Source organism: Rhincodon typus, chromosome 27, assembly GCF_021869965.1.
Source record: "Rhincodon typus isolate 14 chromosome 27, sRhiTyp1.1, whole genome shotgun sequence".
NCBI classification, from domain to species: Eukaryota; Metazoa; Chordata; class Chondrichthyes; order Orectolobiformes; family Rhincodontidae; genus Rhincodon; species Rhincodon typus.
The window spans coordinates 41,762,108-41,787,800 of NC_063358.1; the positions used below are offsets into that span (position 1 = coordinate 41,762,108).

General features: G+C 43.8%; 1 protein-coding gene across 1 annotated transcript in view; it reads left to right on the top strand.

Annotated features, from left to right (window-relative positions):
* Positions 1–25,693, top strand: part of LOC109913044 (collagen alpha-1(XVI) chain-like) — a 137,453-nt gene that overhangs the window by 62,403 nt on the left and 49,357 nt on the right. The window contains exons 9-18 of the mRNA XM_048612964.1: positions 290–307; positions 1,620–1,655; positions 5,341–5,370; positions 7,301–7,372; positions 9,758–9,802; positions 12,251–12,346; positions 13,911–13,949; positions 16,219–16,263; positions 19,474–19,509; positions 21,280–21,384. Of these exons, the coding sequence (XP_048468921.1) occupies positions 290–307; positions 1,620–1,655; positions 5,341–5,370; positions 7,301–7,372; positions 9,758–9,802; positions 12,251–12,346; positions 13,911–13,949; positions 16,219–16,263; positions 19,474–19,509; positions 21,280–21,384 (522 nt within the window). The remainder of the gene's footprint in view (positions 1–289; positions 308–1,619; positions 1,656–5,340; positions 5,371–7,300; positions 7,373–9,757; positions 9,803–12,250; positions 12,347–13,910; positions 13,950–16,218; positions 16,264–19,473; positions 19,510–21,279; positions 21,385–25,693) is intronic.

The window sequence follows — 25,693 nt, forward strand, 5'->3', positions numbered from 1 at the left end:
TGGTCCTTCTGGTTCTGCAGCCCCTCCCATTATCATGGTTCAATCTCTGACTAATCATGCGGGCATGCAGTTTGTTCAGTGATACTATTCATGTATCATTCTGGTGCTAGCTACTATGAGGTGGCATGGGTTAACTGAGGCAGTGCCATACCCATTTGGAGCTGTCCTGCAGCTGAGATCACACAAACGTTTTCTGAATTTGTACAATGTTAATGGTAAAGTGAACAGTTTTGATTTTGGAGTGATTTGTTCCAACACCTTTTTAATTTGTTTTGCATTTTCTCTCCAGCATGAAGGCTGCATTGTGGTAAGTAACAATCATTCTCCTATCTTCATGGCTGTAAACAATCCCTAATTGATATTTAAGGGTCTTGGAAGTGACATGTTCAAATATCATCACAGCATTTAGTGATGCTCAGGAACCAGGCGTAATCATCAAGATTAAAACAAAACAGAAGAACTGCGGATGCTGAAAATCAGAAACAAAAACAAAAATTGCTGGGAAAACTCAGCAGGTCTTATAGCATCTGAGGAGCAAAAGCAAAATTAATGTTTCGGTTCCAGTGACCTTTCTTCAGAACTGATGGTAGCTAGGAAAGGGTTAGTACATATGCAGAAAATGATGTAGGGGTCAGGGCTGGAGAAGTAAACAGTAGGTGGAGATAGAGCCCAAAGGGAGAGAAACACAGTTGGACAGACAAAAGGCTGGGTAAAGTGCAGCCTGGGAGAGTGAATAGCTGCCAATGGGGACTTCTAGAGGCTGACAATGGGAAGTGTGTGGTAGCAGCCCTAGTGATGACAAGGCCTGGTATGTGGGGTTTTGGATAAGGACATGGAAGTCACCAATTCCCATTAGTCCCACTGTGCTGAATCTCAGTGGGTCAAGTGTCTTCCCATTCAATCCCATTCAGATTTTATACAGTGCTCGTGTATAGAAAGGGTTTGGACCTGTGGAATTTTGTATGTTGGAAGGAACAGTAAGTATTCTACTTGGATTAAGTAGCCTCTCATTTGATCTGTATACTTTTACTAGGAGTCGGTTATAGATGGCAAAAAGTATTGAGAACCCAGGTTTAACGACAGCAGGAACGGCTCTGGTCATTCCTGATTTAAGCACTCCATTGGGAGGTGTTTGATGACCTGATGCAATATGTGTAAATATTAAGAGAACATAAACTCACAGTACAGCCAAATTTACAGAAGTCTTATTAATCAAAGTTAAAATTATTTTGGTTTTATATTTTGTTCGGTTACCTGGATGGTTATGGAGTTCCTGTCACTTTCACAGTCCTCTGGTCAATGCCAGCTATAATTCTAACGCCTGCACCTCTGCTGTTTGTTGGTCTCCTTCCACCCTCACCCTCAGCAATGATCTGAGAGCCACCATTTTAAGTTGGAATTAAATTGGAGATGTGTTTGGTGTTCTTGGCTGGCCCATGTTGAGGTAAATCATGAAGCCCTTCTCTAGGCCAGCTGTGGAGCTCCTGGTTTGGGTACAGGTTGTGACTTCATTACTGCCTTCATGCTTGAAACCAATCACTCCCCCCACCCTGATATTTGTAACCCATAAAATTTCCCCAAATGGACAACACTGATGATCCTTTCTCCTTTACTTCCAGTGTCCACAAGGGCAGAAAGGAGAGAAGGGGGAGCCGGTGAGTATTAGCCTTCTTCACTGTTAGTAAGTCAAAGCTGCTGAATCTGTAAAGGGAACCGTACCCTCATCCCTGCTGGATATAAGGTGATTTCTGTTTTCTTTGTCTGTGCTGCTGCACTTTCTCAGTGTCTCAGTTTTTCATCTGATTTATCGATTACTCTCATCTACATCTGTTACTAGTCAGACACACAGAAAGGATACAAGGCTGTGTCTGACCTGATTGTATTGACCTGACTTCCCAGTGTGCAACTGAGTCATTAAAGCAGAAGAGCCTGGGCTTAATCCTCAGTCTACACTGATCCCTGTCTGACTCATGGCTGAGGTATCTGTGCCAGGAACTAGTTAGTGTTGCACTCAGAGATACTGGACAACTCCTTATCCCGTACACAAAATTGTACAACGAGATACATTGTTATCACTGTTAGATACAATATTAGTACAATTAGTTATACTATAACAGTTAGATACACTAGTTATAATTATAATATGATACATTATTATTAGTTATATACACTACTAGTTATTACAATATTATTGCAATTAAATATACTGTCATTACAATTAGATACCCTACAATTACAGTTAGATCCATTGCAATTCCTATTAGATACACTAGTATGCGTGATTGCTTGTTTCATTTATTATTGGCAAAGCATTAATCTTCAGTGCTGAAACCAACCACGCAGATTGTGCTGCACTCTCTCAGATGTTACTGTGCAGGGAGTTAAGGACAACCTGTGAAGCTGACTTCTCCAAGTCCTCTCATGTCGTTTGGCCCTGATGACAGCAAAGGTTGTTATTTACTTCTAAATAAACCATGACATTTCTTATTTTTTCTTTCTTTTCTGGATTATTTCGTGTGGAATACAGCCTATCTAATGTTTGAACTGATTATCAAACAGAAATGAAAGACTCCATGCCCATTCATACCACACTGTTACTTACAATCAATGTTTTTCCCATTCACCCATCGCCCCTGCACTCTCTGGCCTTCCATTACCACTTAGAGTAACATTTTAAACTCCTCATCTTTGTTTTCAACTCCTTCCATGACTTTGGCCCCTCCTTCAGTACCTCTCCTGAGGTACCCGCTTTTCACCTAATGCCTGGTCTCTTGAGCATCCCTAGTTTTAAACATTTCACAATTGGTGGGCCTAGGCCTTCAGCTGCCTTGCCTGTCAGCTCTGGGATTAACAGAGATAACAAGGTGTAGAGCTGGATGAACACAGCAGGCCAAGCAGCATCAGAGGTGCAGGAAAGCTGATGTTTCGGGCCTAGACGCTTCTTCAGAAATCATTTCTCCTTTATGAAACTCCTTAAAACCCAGTTCTTTGAACAATCTTGACCATCTGCCCTAATATCTCTTGTGGCTTGGCATCAAATCTTTTTGACAGCACTCCAGTTAAGTGCCTTGGGCTATACCTTAACAAAGGTTCTGTATAGATACAAGCTGTTTTAATTGTTTTCTGAGCAATTGCTTTGGTGAAAATAATTTTTGATGTTCCAACACTATTGACTGCTCTGCTCAAAGAACAAGAAGTTTAAATATAATGACTTAAATGATTGTGTCTACATCACTGTCCTGTCTTTGTTAGAAATTAAAATAATGTAAATCACATTACAATTCTTGCAACGATTGCCAGAAACCTCAAGTGTCCTATCACCTTCAGAGCTAGACTCCAACAGAATGAGTGGCCACCTGCTTATGGTGAGGCTTGTTTCCATGGAGCCAAACCTTCCCAAGAACCATGGCCTTCAGCAGATAACAGGAATAGAAAAGAAAGTAGAAATACATTGCACAAGTTTACCAACTAGACTGCAGATCAATGCCCAGTTGGTTAGCTACCGCCCCAATTATCCTATTCTTAAACAACTATCTCACTCATAGGCAAGCCAAACCGTCTCTACCTCATGTATATCACCAGGCTAGTCAATTATGGCAGTGCCAAAGATATTCTCAATGCTGAAGACAAAGCAAGATGGCAGATTACCAATTATAAGTCACTGTGTCAGCGTTCAACCCCCAGTGCCAATGATGCCCTCTACTTGAGAACCACAATGTGTAGACAATTCAGTGATTTGAAGATGTGTAACTTTATTGGCTCTCAGCTAACCAGTCTTGTCACTCAGTTCTGCACGTTGTTTAAATTATAATTTTGTTTGGGTTTCAGTTTATGATGAATCTCTAATTAGTCTTATGGGGTGGCGTGACTGACTTTGTTAAGGGACTTGCTCCAATCAATTTATTTTCTTGGCCTGTTCGGGCGCATATTTCCTAGATTGCAAATTTGGCACATGCTGGATCAGGCACTGGGCAATTTGTTCAGTCTTTACTCTCACTCAGCTGGAAAGTGGGTCACACATCATGCAAGGTACTTCCACGCTCCAACACCCCATTGACATCAGGACTCACATTATAAATGACTCATACTCATACTTGAACTCTCAAGTTGGTGCCATAACTAAATGCACAGGGATGACGAATTTTCCAGGTGAAGTGAGTGCACAATCACTGTGCTTGAAATGAGAAATGATAGTTTTTGTAACGTCAACCTGTTTTCTCCTGTGGGTTTCTCTCAGTTTCATAAAAGCCATGAAGGAGGTGCTGTTATGCTGTATGGTGACTCCACTGAGTCCAGTGAAAAAAGCAAATAAACAGGGGGAAGGAAGAAGAAAGACTGGGGTGGGGGGGGGAGCTGGTGGTGGGGAGAGAGCGAGAGAGAGAGACAGAAGAGCCCAAACTGGGGCAGGGAGAAAGAGAAGAACACAAACTGGAATAGCAAGGGGGAGAGGAACACAAACTGATGGAGGGAGGGAGAGACAGAGCGACACAAACTGGAACAGGGAGTTAGGAACCCAAACTGGGGCAGGGAGAGAGAGAAGAACACAAACCGGGGGAGGTAGAGAGACAGAGGAACACAATGTGGAGGAGGGAGGGAGAAACACAAACTGAGGAAGGAAGGGAGTGAGAGGAACACAAACTAGGGAAGAGAGGGAGAGAGAGATATAATCGAGATGACTGCAGTGTTGTTGTCTTTCTGTAATGTATGCTAGTGTATATGTGCATGTATGTGTCTATTTATGTATGCCGAGGGCAGTGTGTGTTCATATATGTGTAGACATGCATATGTGTATTTGTGTCTGCATGTGTATGTGGATGTGTGTATGTTTGTGGACATGCATGTTTGAATGTATATCTGTATGTATATGTCTGTCTGGATATGAGTGAATATGCATCTGTGTATAGGTGTATATATGTGTCTCTGTGCGTGTGTAGGATGTTTGTGTCTTCTTGTGTGTGTCTGTGTGTGTGTATATGTATGGGTGTGGGCGGGTGTGGGTGAGTGTGTGCGTGAGTGTGTGTGTGTGTGTGGGGGGGTGTGTGGGAGGTGTGTGTGTTTGTGAGTGTCTGTGAGTGTGTCTGTGTGTGTCTGTGTGTGTATGTGTCTGTGAGTGTCTGTGTGTCTGTGTGTGGGTGTCTGTGTGTGGGTGTGTGTGTGCGTGTGTGTCTGTGTGTGTGTGGGTGTGTGGGTGTCATGTTTCAACCTCAAGGAATGCATCAAGCCAGAGGTGGCAATCATTTTTTGGAAATTTCTTGTTGGTTGGGATTTCTGTCTTCAAAAATATTATGTCTGTGATTAGAAACTTCCAGAAAAAATTGAATCCATTCTGTTAATAAACAGGGAAGCCTAGAAGGAGCCATGGGGCCAAGGGTAAGTGATTCTGCAGAAAAATATTCCACAATCATACATACTGAAAATAAATTGTCTCCTGCCCTGTGCAGTGGGATGATCACCGAATCATATTTTGCTAAATTATGTTGTTGACTGGGAGTATTTTTGGAGCCCTCAGGATGGGATATGGAGCAGGAATGAGTTTCAAAAATCACACACACTGTACCTTTAGGATTTTGTGTCAAATGCAGATTCAGTATCTATAAAGCCAGTTGAAGTGGGAGGAGGGTTATCCTGCGTGTGTGAAATACATTTTGTACACAATTAGCCAATTAAAAAGTCTCCTGGTAATGTGTTAAATGGAGGGAACCATGGGTGAGAAAGCTCGCACATGTCTGACTGTCTCTTCACACAGCGCCATAAGCAGGCCTCTGTGCCAGCGTAGACTAGGAGACCAACATGCAGCAGTACCCAGAGGATGAGGCTGATACAGAGGCATATATCCAGGAAAGGAACTGGCAAAGATAGACACTGGCACCAGAGGATAAGAGTGAACTCCAACCAGGTATCCAAGAGGTGATGCCAGAGACATCTGAGGATGTGCCAGGATAGAGATTGTTCATCAAGACCTGCTGCCTTGTGAATTTTTTGGGAGAGTGCCAGACACCGTCACCATTACAGCCCTTTCTGTGCCAGCACTGGCTTCCAGGACTCACCTAGCAATACATGGCATCTCACAGAATGTTACAGAGGACATAAAGAATGTGATAAATGCCCCAGGAACAGGCAGTCGCATTTGTAAACCATAAAGACTGTGAAACTGGAGCATGACCACAGGAGAGGAATAGTGTTTCCCAGGGAGCTGCCATGATACATATGTCTCACTGAGCTCAGAGAAACCCTGGCCCAGAATGCTGCATGGATTGTCTGTGACGACAGCTATCTCCCACACACTGGGCTGAGGAGGCCAGCGCAGCTTCCCCAGGTCGAGGCAGAGGAGCACAACAATCAAGTTCACCAGACCCAGGGTCAGTCACACTACTGACAGGTCAGGAGAGACCCTGTTATTACCTCCCACGCACCCTTCCCGAGGGGTTCAGAGTCACAGCTGCTGGCCGTGCAGACAGATCTTACAAGGGGAAGGACACGAGAATGATCAGCACTCACTCCTCAGGCGGGGAGGATTTCTCAGATCCAAATAAGTCTTTGATGGATACCAGGGCCAAACTTACATTCCATTTTCAAATTATTCTTAAGATTGGCCGAACGTTGGTCCACTTCCAGCAAAATTTAGGAAATTACATCAAAAAAAGTCCGTGCTATCAAGTAGAACTCTTAACCTTAATGTTGTTTGTCTTTTTTCTAATTTGCCGCTAAGTCTAAACAACTTCTGACAGCAGAGGTGCTTGCAAAGGATGAAGGTAGTACAAGTTGCTGTTAAAATGGACTCACTCTGTGGCATCTTCCTTCTTTCATGGTCACACCTCACTGCTTTGATTCACCTGCCATGTGTGTACCAGCTGGAATCAGTTGGCAGCAATCATGGATTTAGGTTAAAAACTGCAGCTGGATCTCAATAAACAATCCAGGCTGGCACTCCAGAGTGCTGCTTAGGGAATGTGGCCCTGTAGGAGACACAGTCCTTCAGGTGATGGATTAGACTGTTACCAACCTGCCTATCTGCTGAATTTACAAACAAAAACAGAGGGATTGGAGTTTTCAAAGGTTGGGTACCAAGGCTGTCATCCTGTGAATATTAATTCCTTGGGCTGACAGGCTCAGATCCTGTCTCATTCCCGTGTAGGTGTGCATTAGGCCACTAGTTCCGATACCATTTCTAATTGGATAACTTCCAGTGGTCAGACTACGGAGTTACTACGTTACGATTAGCTTTAGGTTTTTAACTGTGTCTTGAAAGTTTTTGAATTGTCTGCATTTATTTGTGTCTAAATTGAGAATGTTCTCTCAGCCCATGAAGTCAGAGAAAGGTCAAAAGGGTGAACCAGGAACGAAGGGATCGGTTGGCCTGCCCGGAAGAGATGTGAGTATTCTGACTTTTCTGATTCCATTACAGAACTTGGTACAGATTCACTAAAGCCCATGTGGGGATATTGGATTCAAGGGATGGAATAGATTTAGGAGACACCTAGAGGTTGTAACAAGTAGAGTGTAAGGTTGGTGTTCTGGAAGTTTGAGCTCATCTTCTACCCAACCAACTTGTTTTTTTTTCCCTCTATTCTTGTATGGGATGTGGGCATCATTGGCAAGACTGGCATTTGATGCAAATTCCTAACTGCCCTTGAACTGTTTGGCTCTCTTGCCCATTTTAAAGAACAGTGATAAGTCAACCCCTTTACTGTGGGTTTGGAGTCACTTTTGGCTAGACCAGGAAGGGATGGCACTTTTCCAACCCTAAGGAACATTAATGGGCTCGAGGGATTTTTACAATGATTGACAATGGTTATGTGGGCATTATTAGACTCACTTTTTAAAGTCCAGACTTTATTGAATGAAAATTTCACCAGCTGCCACTGTTGGGATTTACACTCATGCCCCCAAAACACTGGGGTTCTGAGTTACTAGTCCGGTGACATTACCTGGAAAGGTTGGTCTGCGTTCAGTTGAAGTTTAACATTGGGACTATAATGATGACCAGATAATTTTTCTGTTCATTTTGTGGCATGTGTTCCTGAGTGGTGGTGATGGGCCTTTTTGCTGAGACAGTGTGGCTTGCTGGATCGCTACGGAGATCACAAGCAGCCACGTTGGCAGTGAGTCACTGAACAGGCTGCACTGCAGCAGAACAGCCAGTTTCTTTCCCACGAAGTGTTAGTGTATCTGTTGGATTGATATAAAACTCCCAGCTCCTAACCACAACATTCTCAGATCATCACACTGAGATTTGAAATCAGCCCTCCAGTTTGCTCGTCCAATCTTCGTCTAAGATTAATGAGTAAAGATCCAGCCTGATCTGTTAACTTGAAAAAAATGGTGCATCATTAGCTGGTAATGGTCAACTTGAAATGAGATGCAGCAGAGTTATAAATTAACTTTATCCTTGAGATGTAAACAGCACTGCCATTGGTCATACAGCTCAGAAACAGACCCTTCGGTCCCAACTTCTTGACGCCAGCCAGGTTTCCCAAACTAAACTAGTCCCAATTTTCTGTTTTTGGCTCATGTCCCTCTGAACCTTTCCTATTTGTCCCAAAGCATTAGTTGTTGACCTCCAAACACTGAGACCACATAACATGGACAGGAGTCACCTATAAGCCAGACTCAGTAAGGAAAAACAGTTTCCCTTTCCTGTGGGATCTTTGTCAGTCTTTCAGGTTTGAACAGTTTTATAAAATTCTGTCCCACAAAATGGCACGGTAAAATTTAAAATTGGGGATCTTGAAATTGGTTCTCACTATGCCTGTTATTTAAGGCTTGAAATAGACATTTCATAGAATCCCTACGGTGTGGAAATAGGCCCTTCAGCCCAACAAGTCCACACTGACCCTCAGAGCATCCCGCTATAACCCATCTACTCTACACATGCCTGAAAACTATGTGCAATTTTGCATGGCCAAGCCACCTAGCCTGCACATCTTTGCACTGTGTGAGGAAACCCACGCAGACACGGAGAATGTGCAAACTCCACACAGACAGTTGCCCGAGGGTGGAATTGATCCTGGGTCTCTGGTGCTATGAGGCAGCAGTGCTAACCACTGAGCCACCATGCCACCCCGAGCCACTATGCTGCCATGTTTCCAATTTGCTGGGTGACGTGCACAGATTGATTCCGCTTTGGGAGACTTTGAACCATTGTATTTGGAGCTGTCAACATCCAGAGTGGGAAAGTGAAACAGGTACTGAGCACTAAGCATCATTTGTACATTATTATATAGTGGTAAAATGGCTCTGAATGGTAGAAGTGTGAATTGCTGTTAAAGCAAAATTCAAGGGAGTATTACAAGGAAATTACACAGTGCATGAGAAAGAAGAAAATTGAAGGAAGTGAGGAGTAAGCAGGAGATTTGAATTTGACTGGGACAGTAAAGAGTATGGGCAGTGAACAGGAGAGGGGGATTTGCCTGGAAGGGCTCATATGGGCAAAATCACTGGAATGATTTGATGGGCTGAATGGACTGGCCCTGTACTGGAACTAATTATGATTGTAGAGAAAGAGAATTTGAGTGAGCTGGTGAACAGTCAGAGCCCAGTGGGGCTGTTCCATTAAGAATGGGATTCTTAAAGAAAGAGTTTCTTCCCTCGAGACAAAATGACCCACTGCTCCAATCTCCTTCCCATTTGACATGTTGCTTGCAGTAATGCATGCAGGGAAGTGGGAGCCATTGTCCCAGAATCAGGTTTGGTTTGTGTTGAAAGTGATTGCTCACGTTTGCTCTGTTCTTCATCGCCATTCTAATTGTGTTTTCAGGGAAAGCCGGGAGAGTTGTGCGTGTCTGGACCAAAAGGTGCAAAGGTTTGTCAGTAATCTGTAACTGTTTTTCAATGTTGTTGGGAGTGTGAGGCTGTAGCTATGTGAAGGTTTGAAATTATTTCATACTGGAATTCCGAGTCAGACTTTTAACCCCTCAGGCTTTTGACTCCATAGAAAAACTAGTTGGGAGGAATTTCTTAAATTCAAACAAGTGAGTAATGAAGAAATACTGAAGGGAGGTCCTTAACCTTAAAGGGGCGAGACTGGCGGAGGATATCCGCTCTATCATTACTAAGCTAGCAAAGATATTTAAAGGTAAGCAAGGTTTCTATATATTCATTCTGGGCATCGCTGGCTGAACCAGCATTTAGTGTCTGTCCTGCATTGCCCTTGAGAAGGTGGTGGTGAATTACCTGTTTCATTCAACTGTTGCAGTCCATATGCTGTAGGTAGACCCACAATGCAAGCATGCTTCTTCATCCTGAATAGTGTTGTTGGAGCCACAGTCATCTGGCAAGTGGGTTGTATTCCATTAAATGCCTGACTTGTGCCTTGTAGATGGTGGACAGATTTTGGAGAGTCAGGCATTGAGTCACTTCTGCATAGAATTCCCAGCCTTGATTTATTTAATAGTCTAGAGTAACCTCAGTTTGGAGCAATGCATCAAAATACAGCCAATCAAGGGATGCAGGGGACTCTAGTGAAAAACCAATTTTGGATAACTTAGATATTCTTCATGTGAAGAGTGATCAATTCTTGGAATGGTTTCTGGGTGCGAAATGGTAATTAATATCTGTAACTTAAAAGCCTGTTCAATGCAGTGTTGGGAGTTGAGGCAATAGATTATGTTCCACAGGATATGAGCTAAGTTTGAGCAAACTGCCTCCTTCACCTGTACCAATAAAGCTTTTATCTGCTGGTGAGGTTTATATAGGTTTGATAGTGGCTAAATGTCTCCCTGTTTTGCAGCACAACAAGGTGTAATTATAGCATTAGTTCCAAAAAATGGTTCATTTTCAGGAAGCTGTTCTCACAGGGGAATGACTCCATCAGCCTGTGTCTGCTTTCTGGGTGTATAGTCAGAAATAGATTGAAATGTGTTCACCCTCTTCCTCTACCAGCTAACGGTTCGTCCACTGCTGGTTTCTTCCTTGAAATTTGGATGGCCCTGACTGTCAGTAAGAGGATGAGAGAGGAATGGAAAGTGGCAGAGCAATTCTCAAGGAAACGGGGATATGCAGAAGGGGAATGCAAAGAGATGTTCTTGGTTTTGCTAGTCAGAAGTGGGCAAAGGTGCACTAAAATAGAGTTTGCCAAACACAGAGATAGATGGTAAATGGTTGAAAAATCTGGGCATATTGGCAATCATGTGGGTGGGATGGAGAACAGTAAGTAAAAGTACATCATTCCAGGTGCAGTTGGACCATGCGTGGCTTCACATTCAAGTGTGTCGATAACTCTGTTGGTTATGGCCATCAGAACCTCCTTTAAGGACACACTCTGTTTTGCCATTTTTGGCCTGGCTTCACTGAGGCCCAGATGCCTCAGGGTAAACAAGTCATAGAGTTGGGGATCTCACACCAATGTTTGGCTCTTACTTTGGAACAACGCAAATATGTTTCAGTGTATCTCTACCTGTCCTTTTCTACGACCTGAAGGCAGGCACAGGGAGATGGAATCACCCCTTTGTGAGAGCAGATTCCTAAAAAAATCAAATCATTTCTGGAGCCAGTGCTCATCCCAAACATTTAATGCTTACTTCAGAATAGTTTGTACAGCTTAACTTTTCTCAGCTTTTACCAAGATAACAGGTGCATCTCCAACTCCTTTCCCTGAGCTGCTTCAGTATTGTCAGAGACTGTCAGTATTACAAAGTGCTTGAAGATAAAACCACATCTGAGTCATTGAGATAACAAGGTGTAGAGCTGGATGAACACAGCAGGCCAAGCAGCATCAGAGGAGCAGGAAGGCTGACTTTTCGGGCCTACACCCTTCTTCAGAGCTGGCTTCGCAGTATGGTTTTACAAGTTCTGATAAAGTGTCCCAACCCGAAACATTGACTTTCCTGTTCCTGTGATGCTGCTTGGCTTGCTGTGTTCATCCAGCTCTACACCTTGTTATCTCAGATTCTCCAGCATCTGCAGTTCCTACCATTTCTGAGTCATTGTTTCTTAGATCTGCTTTTGACTCAGAAATCCTGCAGTTGTGGCAGAGTGATGGCCTCATAACTTAGTATCCATCAGTTGAGGCAACTTGTTGCTCGTTGGGTTCAAAGGACACCCTTTCAACGTAACATTTCTTTCAGAGGTAGCAGCATCATTCACTGTGGAAAAGCCCATTCCACCATCTCAGTTCTGGAAAAAGACAGGTTTTCCTTTCAAAAGTGCTAACAACCTCCACCCTCACATCCCCAGGTTAGTCAGGGAATGTACCTTTAAGAACAGTGACTGTGGCAGTCTCCAGCAGATGTTTGTTTGTTCTCTTTATTAGGGAGATCCCGGACCAGTTGGACCGGAGGGATTGGCTGGTGAGCCAGGATCCCCAGGACCTCCAGGACCCCCGGGGATAGGAATACCAGGAAAGCCGGTGAGTGTTGGCTGCAGGACGGAGTGAGGAACAGCAGCCGAGGGGGCTATGTGACAGGTCACGCAGCAGAAATGGCAAGAGTGCAGATCCATAATGGTACTGCAGCACAGGGTCAGGGTGGCAGAGGAGCCTGCACCACACTCAGCTTCTCCACCCTTTCCCTGAGATTCCCAATGGAATGAGTATTACTTCAGCTCGACTATCCAACCCAGTAGTGATCACACTCCTCTCTTTGGTGATCCTCACACATTCCTCCTCACCACACCGCACCCCCTACTCCCTCACCATGCTCTCCCCTTCCTTACCTGTCCCTTTGCCATCCTTCCTCCTCATCCTCACCTTCCCTTCCCCCTCCCTATCCTCCCACTCATCATGTCTCTCTCCTGACCCTACTCCCTCCCCTCTACTTCTCTTCCCTTCACTTTTACATCCCTCTGACTCTTCCCTTCACCTTTGCATCACTCCAACTCAATGCAACAAGCCCCTATACCCCCTCCCTTTGGCACCTCGCGATTGCACCATCTTACTCACCCCTCACGACTGTCCTTGCTCCTGATTCTCCCCTCCCTGACCCCACCATTCCTTTCCCATCGTCATCCCTCCTTCACTCCTGCTCTTTCCCTTCATCACCTTGCTTCCTCCTCTTCTCTTCCCCATTTGCCTCCCCTCCCTCTACCTGAATGATCCCTCTCCCTTCACTACTGCCTTTGCCTGTTTCCTACCAATGCCCTTGCCCTCTCACTAACCCCTTTGCTCTTCCTCTCCCTCACCCCTTTTCCCATTTCCCTCACTGTTTCCACTCCTTTCCCTCCCACCCAGCATCCTCTCCCCATCAATCTCATCATCCCAACCCCTCGTCACCCCACTGAAATAACGAGGAAATATAAAACATTCTTATGTTCAATGTCTCCATGATTTTGGTCCTGGATGTTGTTCACAGTAACATCCTAGAAGTTTATCTTCAGTTCCTCCAGAAAAGTTTTGCCAAGTTGGTAATACGATCTCGTGGTTGCACCACATCCCCACCCCCACCTTCTTCACTCTTGCAACATAAGAAACAGGAGCAGGAGAAAGCCATTCAGCCCCTCAATTCTACTGCACCATTTTATAAGATCATGGCGATTTATACCAGGCCTCAACTCCCCTTTTGTGCTGGCTCGTCATAGCCCCCAATTTCTCTATGTTTCAAAGATTTACCTCCTCTTTAAATACTTTCAGTAATAAAGCCTCCACACTTCTCTGGGGCAGACAATTTCAAACACTCACTGCCATCTGAGAGAAACAATTCTTTCTCATCTCTGTTTGTAAATGAGTACACTGTATGTGCACACTCTTATCCTTGTCCCCCTGGTGAAAAGTTTTCCTTGACCATTCTGTGCTTTGCCCTTGGATGTGTTGTGTTTTCAATGTTGGAACAGTAAGGCTTCCCTCATTCCAGACTTCTGCTCCTCTGCACAGGCACTGAGGTCTAACTCCTTCTTTCCCTGGCCTCAGCACAAAGAGATTAGTGTAATGTCTTGCTGTTAATGCAGCTTTAACAATTGTTTCCTTTTATGTCCCAAAGGGAAAACCTGGTGGCCCACCCGGATCGAAAGGAGAAGCAGTAAGTACATTTCAGGAACTTACTCAGCTCAAAATCCCTGACCCAGATGTGCTGATCTATCCCAGAATCTCTGCACCTCCACACCCCTGTGCATTAGTTATCGCCTGCTCTCTCTGCACCACCCTGCTCTCCACTATTTATTCATTAACTTTTGCAAATGTGTTGTTCAATCTTCAGCAAGTTTCCGACCCTTCAGAAATGGCTTGCAGTTTCCAGGGATTTGTGATTAATCCCTAAGTCATGACTTTGGGGCAGCTGAGGAGTACAATCCCTGGAGCATTAAAACGCGGTTCCGTGCTTTAACTCTCTTGCAAGAGTTTCCAGGAGTTGATTGACTGACTAGCTGACAGTTGGGCAGGCCTCCAGAGGCAGGACGTGTGGTCCTGGGCAATCGGGGTGGGCCGTATAGGTTGGAGGTCAAGGTTTTTTTTGTGAACAGGAGTAAGAGGTCATTTATGATCACTGTCTAGGATGGGCACCTACAACCCCTGAGATAGGGTCAGGAGAGTGAAGCTGCAAGTAATTGAGGAGACAGGCACCTCAGATGCCACCTTGAAGTTCTGAGGGTGAAGGGGCACTCCTTTTACATCTACATCTAAGAAACACATTTTTGTGGGGTTTTTTTTATTAGCTCATGGGCGTCACTGGCGAGGCCAGCATTTATTGCCCATCCTGAATTGCCCAGAGAACAGTTGAATCAAGCACATTGCTGTGGGTATGGAGTCACTGTACAGACTGGGTAAGAATGACAGATTTCCTTCCCTAAAGGACATTAGTGACCAGATGGAGTTTTGTAAAAAAAAATTATCAATAGTGGTCACTTCTGGATTTTTTTTTAATCAAATTCAAATCTCACTATCGGCTACGGATGGGGCTTGAACCCATGGCCTGAGAAAATTAGCCTGCATTCTGGAATAGTAATTCTGTGGAAGTACCTTAACACCACTCCCTCCCCATAGACCTTCCGAAAACCTGGCCAATGTCAAGCTTACATCAGGGTCCCCGTACGCACATAATGTTAATACGGTGTCCACGTGTCTGAGGCAGGACATGTGTATGAGGAGGGGAGAGAGGGGTGTATTGAAACACAAAGAAAGGCCCTCATTTATACAGCACCCTTCGCAACCTTTGGATATTTAAAAACATCTGGTGAAATATTTTGAAGGTGTTGCGACTGCGTTAGCTCGTTTATTAACAGCAAGCTCCCACAAACAGCAGTGTGACAGTGTCTATGGTGTCGATTGAGGGATAAATATTGGCCAGGCCACTGGGGAGAACTTCTCTGCTATTATTTTTTGAAGTAGTGACGTGGAATCTTTTACAAGGAAAGTTGGGGACGAGGTTTAAAATTTCATCCCTCCCTCAATGCAGCCTTGAAGTGTCAGTCTGCATTTTTGAAGTCGTAAGAGTGAGACTAGAACCCAGAGTCTTCTACCTGAGACGGGGAGGGTGCTATCACTGAGTTAACCAGCCAGAGCTTTTCCACCTCTGTAATGTGAGGGTCTTAGGGCAATGTTCTGATGTTAAAGTGATTCCTCCATTTACACAGAGCCGAAGTGACATGAACAGAGATCCTCCTGGGGCCCAAGGTGATTGTACCAGTCGCATTTATAAACAGCCGTTTGAGCTGTGAGTCGTCCAACTCTAACTGTTGGTCGGGTGCTGTAGTCAATCTGCACCATGACATTTATTACAAAACAATAATACTGCAGTTCCGGGCAGTTTGCAATTCAAACTGAGAAACTGGGACATTCCCAGCAGGCCTGACAGTTTCTCTCCAGAGAAACTGAGTTAATGTTTCAGTTCCACAACCTTCCATCACACTGTGGGTAGGTTATTGATGCAATCATTAACCATACTATTTCTGTCAGCACACATGCAGCCTGAGACACTGTATTTTCCAATTTGGGGTCTCATTCCACTATCCAGAATCTGAATAAATACCTCTTTGCTAAATTTACATAGTTTCCCACTACTCCTTCTAAACACTGTTGTTGGACTCTTCTTTTAAGTGGGTTGAGGGAAAAGAGATTCAGCCAATCCACGGATAAAGAAGTGAGGACTTGATGTAAAATGTTGGATTATAATTTTGTCTCCACAAGAAATATGCAGATGAGACAAGGTGAGCTGAGGGATGAGGTCAAAGAGCAAATGATTGTGACCTCCCTGTAAGTCTCAGGGATGTTCTTTGTGTTCAAATAGCAGCCAGGAGCTGCCCAACTTCATTGTATCCTAAGAGCTTCCACCTCTCTCTTCTTGTGTTCTTCAGGGAAGTGATGGGGATCCTGGTCCGGAAGGCATCCCAGGAAAACCTGTGAGTACCATGATTGTAGGACAGACAAAATGTTCATTACCCACATGATCCCAGCAGCCTGGGACAGTTCAGAATTAATGCACCTCCCAGTGAGAGTCAATTGCCTGATGCTGGCAAAAAGCAATCTCAGTAAGGAGACCATGAGGCTGGTGAGTGGGCAAGAGGTTGCAGGGAGTGTTCGATGGGGAATGTGCAGAGAGAACTTTACTCTGCATCAAACCCTATGCTGTTCCTGCCTTGGGAAAATATAGCAGGAGATTTACTTTGCATCTAACCCAGTGCTGTTCATGACCTGGGAGTGTTTGATTGGAACAGCGTAGAGAGAATTTTACTTTCAGTTTAAAAGTGTAGAGAGAGTTTTAATCTGTATCTAACCCTGACCTAGGAGTGTTCGATGGAGACAGTTTTGAGGAGCTGGACCCATTCATGGAGGGTTTGATGGACAGTGCAGAGGAAGCTTTACTCTGTGTCTAACCCATGTTGTACCAGACCTGACAGTGTTTGATAGGGACAGTATAGAGGATGCTTTACTCTTTTTCTAACCCTGTGCTGTACTTGCCCTTGGAATCTTTGATGGGACAGTATCAAGGGAGCTTTACTTTGTATCTAGCCCCATGTTGTACCTGACCTGTTTGATGGGGACAGTTTTTAAATGGAACGGCAATAATCATGAATGATACTAATCTTCAAATTAGCTGGACAAATCAAACTTGTAACTATAATCTGGAGAATGAGTCATAGACTGCATTTGGGATAGCTTCTTGGAATAATACATTTTGGAATCTATCAGAAGTGATGCTATTTTGAACAGGTTAACAAGTAATGAAACAAGCTAGAATAATGATCCCATAGTAAAGGATCTCTCAGCAAGAGGAATCATAACATGTAGAAATTCGCATTCAATTTGAATCAGTAATATAGGTCCATAATAGTGTTTTGTTCTTGCAATACCATTGCAAGTTTTTTAGATAGAGTTGGCTAATGTGGACTGAAAAAGTGAATTATAATGTAAGATGATGGATAATCAGTGGGGGACTTTTGAAGAGATAGTTCATAATTCTCAATGAATACATACCCTACTGAGAAAGAAAGGCTATATAAGAAGGATGCACAACCCATGTTAAGGATCGTATCAAATTGAAAAAAAAAGGCATACAATGCTGCAACGATTAATAGTAGGACAGAAGATTTAGAAGGTTTTGAAAGCAGCAAAAGATGTGTAAAACCAGAAGGAGTATGAGAGAAAACTAGTTTCAAATATAAAAACAGTTAAACTTTCTACATGTATATAAAAAAGAAAAGAATTGCTGAAATGAATATTGGTCCTTTAGAGGGTAGGACTGGGAAATTAATAATGAGAAACCAGGAAATGGCAGGAGCTTTGAACAAATGTTTTGTATCTGTCATCACAATGGAAACCACAAAATGCATCTGAAGAAAGGAAAGAGACAAATGGGAGGAAAGAGCTTAAAGCAATTGCTATCACTTAGTGAAAACATAAAGAGAAAACTAAAGGGATGAAGGACTGACAAATTCTCTGGATCTGATGAGCTGCATCCTAGATTCTTAAAAGAAGTAGCTGCCAGATATAGGAAATGCATTGGTTGTAACCTTCTGGAATTTGAAGATCCTCACAGATTAGGAAACCTCAAATGGAACACCTCTGTTCAAAGATGAAGACAGAGAGCAGGGAACTGTAGGCCAGTTATGGGAAAAATACTAGAATCTACCATTGAAGAGATGAAAGTAGGATATTTAGAAGATCATAATACAAACAGGCAGGGTCAATATGATTCTGTGAAAGACAAATCATGTTGGACAAATTTCATAGAGATCTTTGAGAATATAACAACAGTGCGAATAAAGATTTCCAAAAGGCATTTGCTAACATGCTTTATAAAAGATTACTTCACAACCAATGGTGTTGTATTGGCATGAAGATACAGCAGTAATTAAGGAAGCAACTGGAATGTTGGCTTTTATTGGAAAAGGGATGCTGAAGTAGAAACATATAGAGATTTGCTTCTACTACACAGGACGTTGTTGTGACTACACTTAAGAGTGCTAGCACAGTTTGGTCAACTTACTTGAGGAGGGACGTGGTTGCACAAGGAACAATTTAGATGACATTCACTCAGTTGATTTCTGGGATGAAGGGATGGTCAAATGAGGGAAGGTTGAGCAGATTGGGCCTATCCTCATTGGAGTTTAGAGGAATGAGAGGTGATCTTATTGGTACTTCTCAGATCCTGATGGACTTCACAGAATAAATGCTGAGAGAATGTTTCATCTTCAAGGGAATCTAGAATGAGCAGGGCATAGTTACAAATGAAGGCTCTCCTAATTAAGATGGAAATGGGAAGAAATTTCTTCTCTCACAGAGTCATTAATGTTTAGAATTCTCTCCGCCAGACTGAAGCAAAGACTGGGCCATTAATCATATTTAGGCAGATTTTTGATTCACAAGGGAATATCACAAGGGTTATGAGGGAACAGATAGAGAAGTGGAGTTAAAGCCGCAGACAGATAGCTAGGAATTTTTTGATAGTGGAGCAGATTGAAGCAGCCAGACAACCAACTCCTGCTCCTAGGTCTGGATTGTCTGAACTTTGTCCCTCTACAATGCTTGGACCACTGATGTCTTCTTGTTCTGTTTTATAAGCTCTTTTAACAAGTTCAGTCACTCAGAGGGCAGTAGGAGTGTAGTGTGGAAGTGAAGTGAAATGTTCACTCGCCCAGGGTGGGAATGCTTGTTTCTAAAGCCCAGAGGAAAATAAATCAGTAATACCTGAAAATCAATGTACTGGACTTCTGTTCTGAAGTGTACAAGACAAGTGGCTCCCGTATTTGTTGTTTGTCATTTGAGTTTTATTGGTTTTTCCTTCTGGGTTTAGCCAGTCTACAAGTTATCAGATTTATTGGATTTAATTTCGCGATTTGCTGAACTAAGCTTTGAGCTACCAACTGCAGGGTTGATAGTTGAGCACCATGACTAGACTCCCTGTGTGTCAGTGCAGGATAATTCTGGCCTGTCGGCCTGCGTCCAGTATTCTACAACAAGGTGAGTGATCCTCTATACTCAGAAGGAAAATGATTCAATTTTAATTTTAACATGTGACTTGATGGAGTGAACAGGTTTTGATGTTTGTGTTTAAAGTTTCATCAGTTCCTCTGAATGACATAAAACTTTGGCCTTTTCTCTGTTTTTAGGGTAAACCTGGATTACCAGGGCCAAAGGGAGAAAAAGTAAGTCACTATGATTCTAAACCAGCTGGCAGGCTTGGCTGCCAATCTTTGTTGATGTACAATCAGTCACCATGAGCCTGAGCCAGCCCAGCCTGAGGAACGTTGAGCTGGCTCTGAGAGTAGTTCAGGAAATCACTACATAGCTCAGTGTGTTACAGGACAGAGTGGCAGCAGCATCGCCATGAGACAATCAAGATGTCTCACCCTAGTATGAAGTGCTTCAACGCGTTCTCCATGTCTCTGGGTTAGGAAGGGGCCTTTCTGATGTTACCAGGGGGACAATTTGTTTCTGATGCTGATACAGTTTCTTCTGTTGCAAACATGTGGACTTGGAGTCGCCAAGCTGTAGTGACCCTCACAGTCAAATACTAGCTGACCACACTCATATGGAAAGAATACTTAGTTAGGTGCGATGCACCATAGGATGGATTTTGATGGGAATGACATTATTAGGAAGGCCACCTTTATGGAGAAATGACACTCAGCCTGCTTCACCTTTCTGATTATAGTCCCAAATTCTCGCCTTGTTGCCTCATCCCAGCTCTCTGCTGGACTTCATCCAGTTTCCTCTGGAACCCAAGTTCGCCAAAGTGGTGGGAGTTGTGTTTTATTCCAAAGAGGCACTTGGTGAAGGTCAGGGATGAAAATGCTTACATTTCTTTAGAAAGTTACAAGTTACAAGCTCACACCCCCAAACCTAACGGACATCATTTCTCTTGTCTGTCTGTTTGTGGGGCATCAGGTGAGCTGGCAGTCAATGCCCACATCATGATTTCAATGAAGGCAATTACCATTCTCATCGCAGCTATATCTGGGCCATTACAAACCAGGGGGTGGGGGGTGGGCACCATCAGAGGTCCCATGTAAGTATGGGACCCCTGCCAGGGATCATTTGTAAACTCAGCCCCTGCCAACCAAGGCTCATGGATAAATTTAGAAACCCCCTCCCCACCCCACACCCCTCACAGGCGTTGAACAAATGTGGGACCCCATTACTATCGAACAGCCCTGACAGCGTGTTTTAATAGATTGAGAGGAAAGGGATGGTGTGGCGTGTTGGGTGGGGTAGTTGGGTGATGGAAGGAGGAGCTTGTATTTTATATCTGAGAGATGACACAGCAGTTTTTATGTGTGTAGGAGCTTTAACTACAATGCTTTCAAATGTCTGCTCCCATGTTTACAGTCTCTCTCTCTCAGGGACCACACCTAGGTTTAAGTAACCATATAGAGTGAGCAGTCAATAGAGACATGTAATCAAACACTGAGGATTCAAAGGGTTCTGGGTATTCTTGTTTCCTCGGGCCTGAAAGATTGCTCAGGTTCTCTTTTCAGTACTTCTTTTTGTAAATGATTCTGTGTCTTCTGCCTCACTCATCAACACCTTCTGAAATAACTCTACAGAGGCTGGTGTCCCATCACCTAGTCACCCTTTATTTACACAGGAAAAGTCCTTCACGCTGATACAGCTCCCTCAGAGCCAGCTCTCAGAGTGAACAGAACCTCTGACACTCCTGTTCATATCTGTCAGCCAGGGCTCCCTGATTGGACCAGATTAACAGCCCCAACCAGGGAACTCATGTTTTGTGAGGTCCACCTGGCTGACCTTGTTACAGTCGCTACATCTTCTACCATCTTCCATCCATGCTGAGTTCTTGAGCTCTTGGTATGTAAACCCTTCAGCACAGTTTCTTAATTTCCTTTCCTCACCTTGAGAAGCTGAGATTTCAAATACTGAACCAGGAGTAATATAGCTTCTGTTATTGTCCACAGGGCGATCAATGTGGGGTTTGTCCGACACATCTGAAGGGACATGGAGGTACCAAATTTACAGGAGGCCACAGTCAAGGAGCAGAACCTGGAGTGCCTGGAAAACTGGTGAGTATTTGTCCCGGGACTGCACTTGTGAGAAGATGGAAGTTCTGTGAGAAGGTGGAAGTTCTTATGAACAAAAACAGAAGTTGCTGGAAAAGCTCAGCAGGTCTGGCAGCATCTGTGAAGAAAAATCAGAGTTAATGTTTTGGGTCCGGTGAGGGTCCTGTGGAAGGGTCACCTTCAGCAACTTCTGTTTTTGTTCCTGATTTACAGCATCCACTATTCTTTCGGCTTTTATTTGGCAGTTCTTATGGTTAGTTTTCAAAACAACAGTTTACACAGAATTAAACATCGATGCTCACAAATTTATTAAACACATGATAATACTTCATCTTGTGTTCTCTGCCCGAAGGTAGATTATTGTGATTGTTTTTTGATCCACAACACAATGCTATAATTTTGTTCACTGTGAATGCGGTGTGGAGGAGGCAGCCCCTGATTCTACCTCAGGCAGATAGAATCCTGCTTCTGTACATCTCCCATAAAACTTATTGATTAATGACTGAAGCGTATTGTAGTTAATGTTTACTGTCCAAACTAACCACTGCCGTTCATTAACTTCTACCATTGTAAGGTAAATCAAACACATTTCATGTTTACACTTTCATTCCTTTAATAGAAATGGACTTTACTCGTAAAGGCTGCTGGTGTTTAATTGAATCATTGCTGTATATTCTGTAGGAGCGGTAGTCAATGGAGGTAGTGGTAGTTAATGGAGGCAGCGGTAGTTAATGGAGTGGTAGTTGATGGATGCAGCGGTAGTTAATGGAGGTAGTGGCAGTTAATGAAGTGGTAGTTAATAGAGGCAGTGGTAGTTGATGGATGCAATGGTAGTTTTGGAGGCAGCGGTAGTTAATGGAGGCAATGGTAGTTAATGGAGGCAGCAGTAGTTTTGGAGGCAGTGGTAGATGATAGAGGCAGCAGTAGTTGATGGAGACCGTGGTAGTTGATGGAGGCTGCGGTAGTTGATGGAGGCTGCGGTAGTTGATGGAGACAGTGGTAGGTGATGGAGGCAGTGGTAGTTGATGGAGGCCGCGGTAGTTGATGGAGGCCGCGGTAGTTGATGGAGGCAGTGGTAGGTGATGGAGGCAGTGGTGGTTAATGGAGGCAGTGGTAGTTGATGGAGGCAGTGGTAGTTTTTGAGGCAGCAGTAGTTGATGGAGGCAGCAGTAGTTGATGGAGGCAGCGGTAGTTAATGGAAGCAGCGGTGGTTAATGGAAGCAGTGGCTGTCTGTCCTGTTGGCTGGAGACTAAGTGGGAGTCCGGCTTTGTTTCATTTCAGAGAGACCCGTGGTATCAGGAACCACCCGGGTTCTCAGTGAGCTTGTGCTCCCCAATCCTGGCTTCCTTGACCAAGCACTGAGTACCTTTGAACAATGGGCATAACCCTCCACACCCCACCTTCCAAAATTCTCCCCAGGAGCCCGCCATTGAACTTGCAAAGGTTCTGTTAGTTCCTGTATTGTGCACCCTCTTGCCCCCCGTTGGGTTAATACCAATGATGTCAGAATGAGTCCCATAAGTGGGCACTAACTGTGCAAACATGGGATGACAGTGGATCCCCATATTCTACTTATCCCTCTGTTTAACTGTCCCCTCCCCCCCAATTAAACTCACCACAGGGGAGCGGTATTACATGCTCTCCCTCACACTGTCTCTACCTTTCTCTATCTCACTTTCTCTCTCCCCAGCCCCACCACCTCTCTCTGCCCCTCTAATTACCCTTGCTTTCTGTCACTTTCTCCTCACATCCCTTTTTCTCTCTCTCGCTGTCCATTTCTATATCTCTGCTTTAAGTATCTCTTTGTCTCTGTCCCTCTGTCTCTATCTCTCTCCTTCTGTTTCACCCTCTCTCTCGCTTTCTCTTTCACTCTTTCATCCTGTCTCCCTGTCGATAAGTCTCAGACCCAGCTCATGTTGTGAGCCCCTGTCTGCTGAACCTGAGGAGACTGAAACAGAAATGGTTGCAAGCAGCAGAGATTGCTTCTCTGCTGGTTCATGACCCCATCCCTGTGAATGAAATTGCAGCTTGTCTGGGAGAAGTTGGGAATAGGCCACAGACATAATCTGTCCACTAGTGACACGCGCTGTGGCAGGTCCCTTGGAGCAGACAGCCCTTTCACATCTGCTCCCTGCTGACTCAACAACAGTGAATCCAGCCCCATTCAGAGCAGTCATGGCAATGCTTATGACTGGTTAGCATGTTGGCAAAATGGACCATCAGGCTTTGCTGACTACCCATCTCTCTGGTTTCTGTACTACATGAAGCAAGACTATGATTCTTGGTGGCTGACTGGGGCATTTCTTACTCTAGTTGCTGTTTTTTTTTGGCTGTTGTTACTGCTATTATTATTGTTATTGACCCAAGAACAGTCCAGGACAGGAAGCGGTTAACATGTCTGTGCAGCTCTGTACAGGAACAATGCACCTGGTGCCATTCCTCTGCTGTTTTCCTGCAGCCCTGCTATGTTTTCCCTTTTGACTAAATTCTTTTTTGAAAGTCATAATTTGCACTGCCTCCACAATACTCACAGGCAGTGCGCTCCAGACCCCAACCACTTGAGTCAACCTGCCTCCACCAGTATGATCCCTGTCAAACTCCACTAGTCACCGGTTGCCATCCTCAATCTTTATCTTTACTCTCTATGTTCTACTGGTCAACCAATCTGCTATCTAAGCCAGTACCTCGCCCTAACACTTTTATCTTTTATCTTATTTAACAGCCCTCTGTGTGAAAAATCTTGTCCTCGTCTCACCGTTATTGCTTCTTTCACAAATTATGGTTTTATGAAAGGAAATTTTGTTTGGCAAAGCCCTTTGAATTTTTGATTAACTATAAGGATGGATAAGAGGAGGATGTATTTGGATTTTTGAGAAATAATTGATAAAATAATATACAAGAGGTTGTCACACAAAGTTAGGGTTCATGGGTTTAGAGTAATATGTTAGCATGGATAGAGGTTTGATTAACAGAGACAACTGTGAATAAATGGGAAAGGGTTTGATCCTTTGAAATCCTATACACTGCAAGTGAATGGGAAAGAGTTGGATTAATCAAATTCCATACATTGCAAGTGAGTTGATTCATTTGAATTTGAGTGTTGCTGAATAAAGACAAATTTTGTCAAAAGATTTACTTTTGCACTCATCAGGGCAGTTTTCAAGAAATATCAAAGCAAGGGAAAACAAAATTTATACGGCATGAGAGGAGAGTGCTGCTCGATTGGCCAGTTGACTGTGATCGGTAGAGGCGTTGCCACAAAGAATGTACCTGTTAATGATGATTGACAATTAAATGCCAAGCAGGTAAATTGTACTGATGAGTGCAAGAGGAGAAACTTTGGGTAAATGTGCCTTTTTTTCTACAAGGTTCAAATTCTGTACTGCCAATTGGCCCATCTGAATCTTTGAAATGACAGTGAAATTTCCAGGAGTAACTGAATACAATGGGAGGTTTTACAGCTAACAGCTGTGACTGTACACATGCCTACCTAGTCTGTGTTTGGAAATTAAATGTTTGGCAGGGCCTGAAATCTTGTGCAGTGAGCATTTGCCAACACTTACAGTGAGTGAATATGCCAAATGAATGAACCTGAATGGCTGTAGTAATTGAAATAAAGACTGGAAACTCCTGATGGATGTCACAACTTGATGAAGTTCATATGTTCAAGCTCTTGTCAGTGGAACAGTGCTTTGATTGCTTGCTGCCCAGCTTCTGTCATCAGCGCAGATGGAAACTCAGAGAATAGAAGTTGAACACACAGGGCATGGAGCCATTAAATCGGCACTTTTAACAGTGTTTGCTTTGCTGAATATTCTGTTTCTTCAGCACACAATGTGTCCTATGTCAAGTACACCCATAATAACACTTGTCCTGGATTTAATTTCCTAAACTTATGTAGAATTATATATGGCACAGAAACAGGAGATCCATCTCTTGCTTCCTTGACCCTTTCAGGCAGTGAGTCTCAAACCTTGAACACCCAACCACTTTCAATCTATGATCTCTGCTCTCTGGCCTCTCTCCTAAGGGAAATAGATCCTTCCTTCCTCTGTGCCACCTTCCCCCAGGCTCATTATAACCTTGTGCATTTCAATCAAGTCATCCTTCAGCTTCATCTGTTGCATGGTAAACATCTCCAGCCTATCCAGTCTTTCTTCTCTGCGGCGTGTCTCCAGTCTGGGCCTCATGTTGTGGTCTTATGAATGCTTTATATATTTCCAGCATAATCTCCCTGCTCTTATACTCTATAGTTTGGCTAACAAAACAGAGGTTATCACAGTTGCCTCTTATTCACCTTATTGAGCAGTC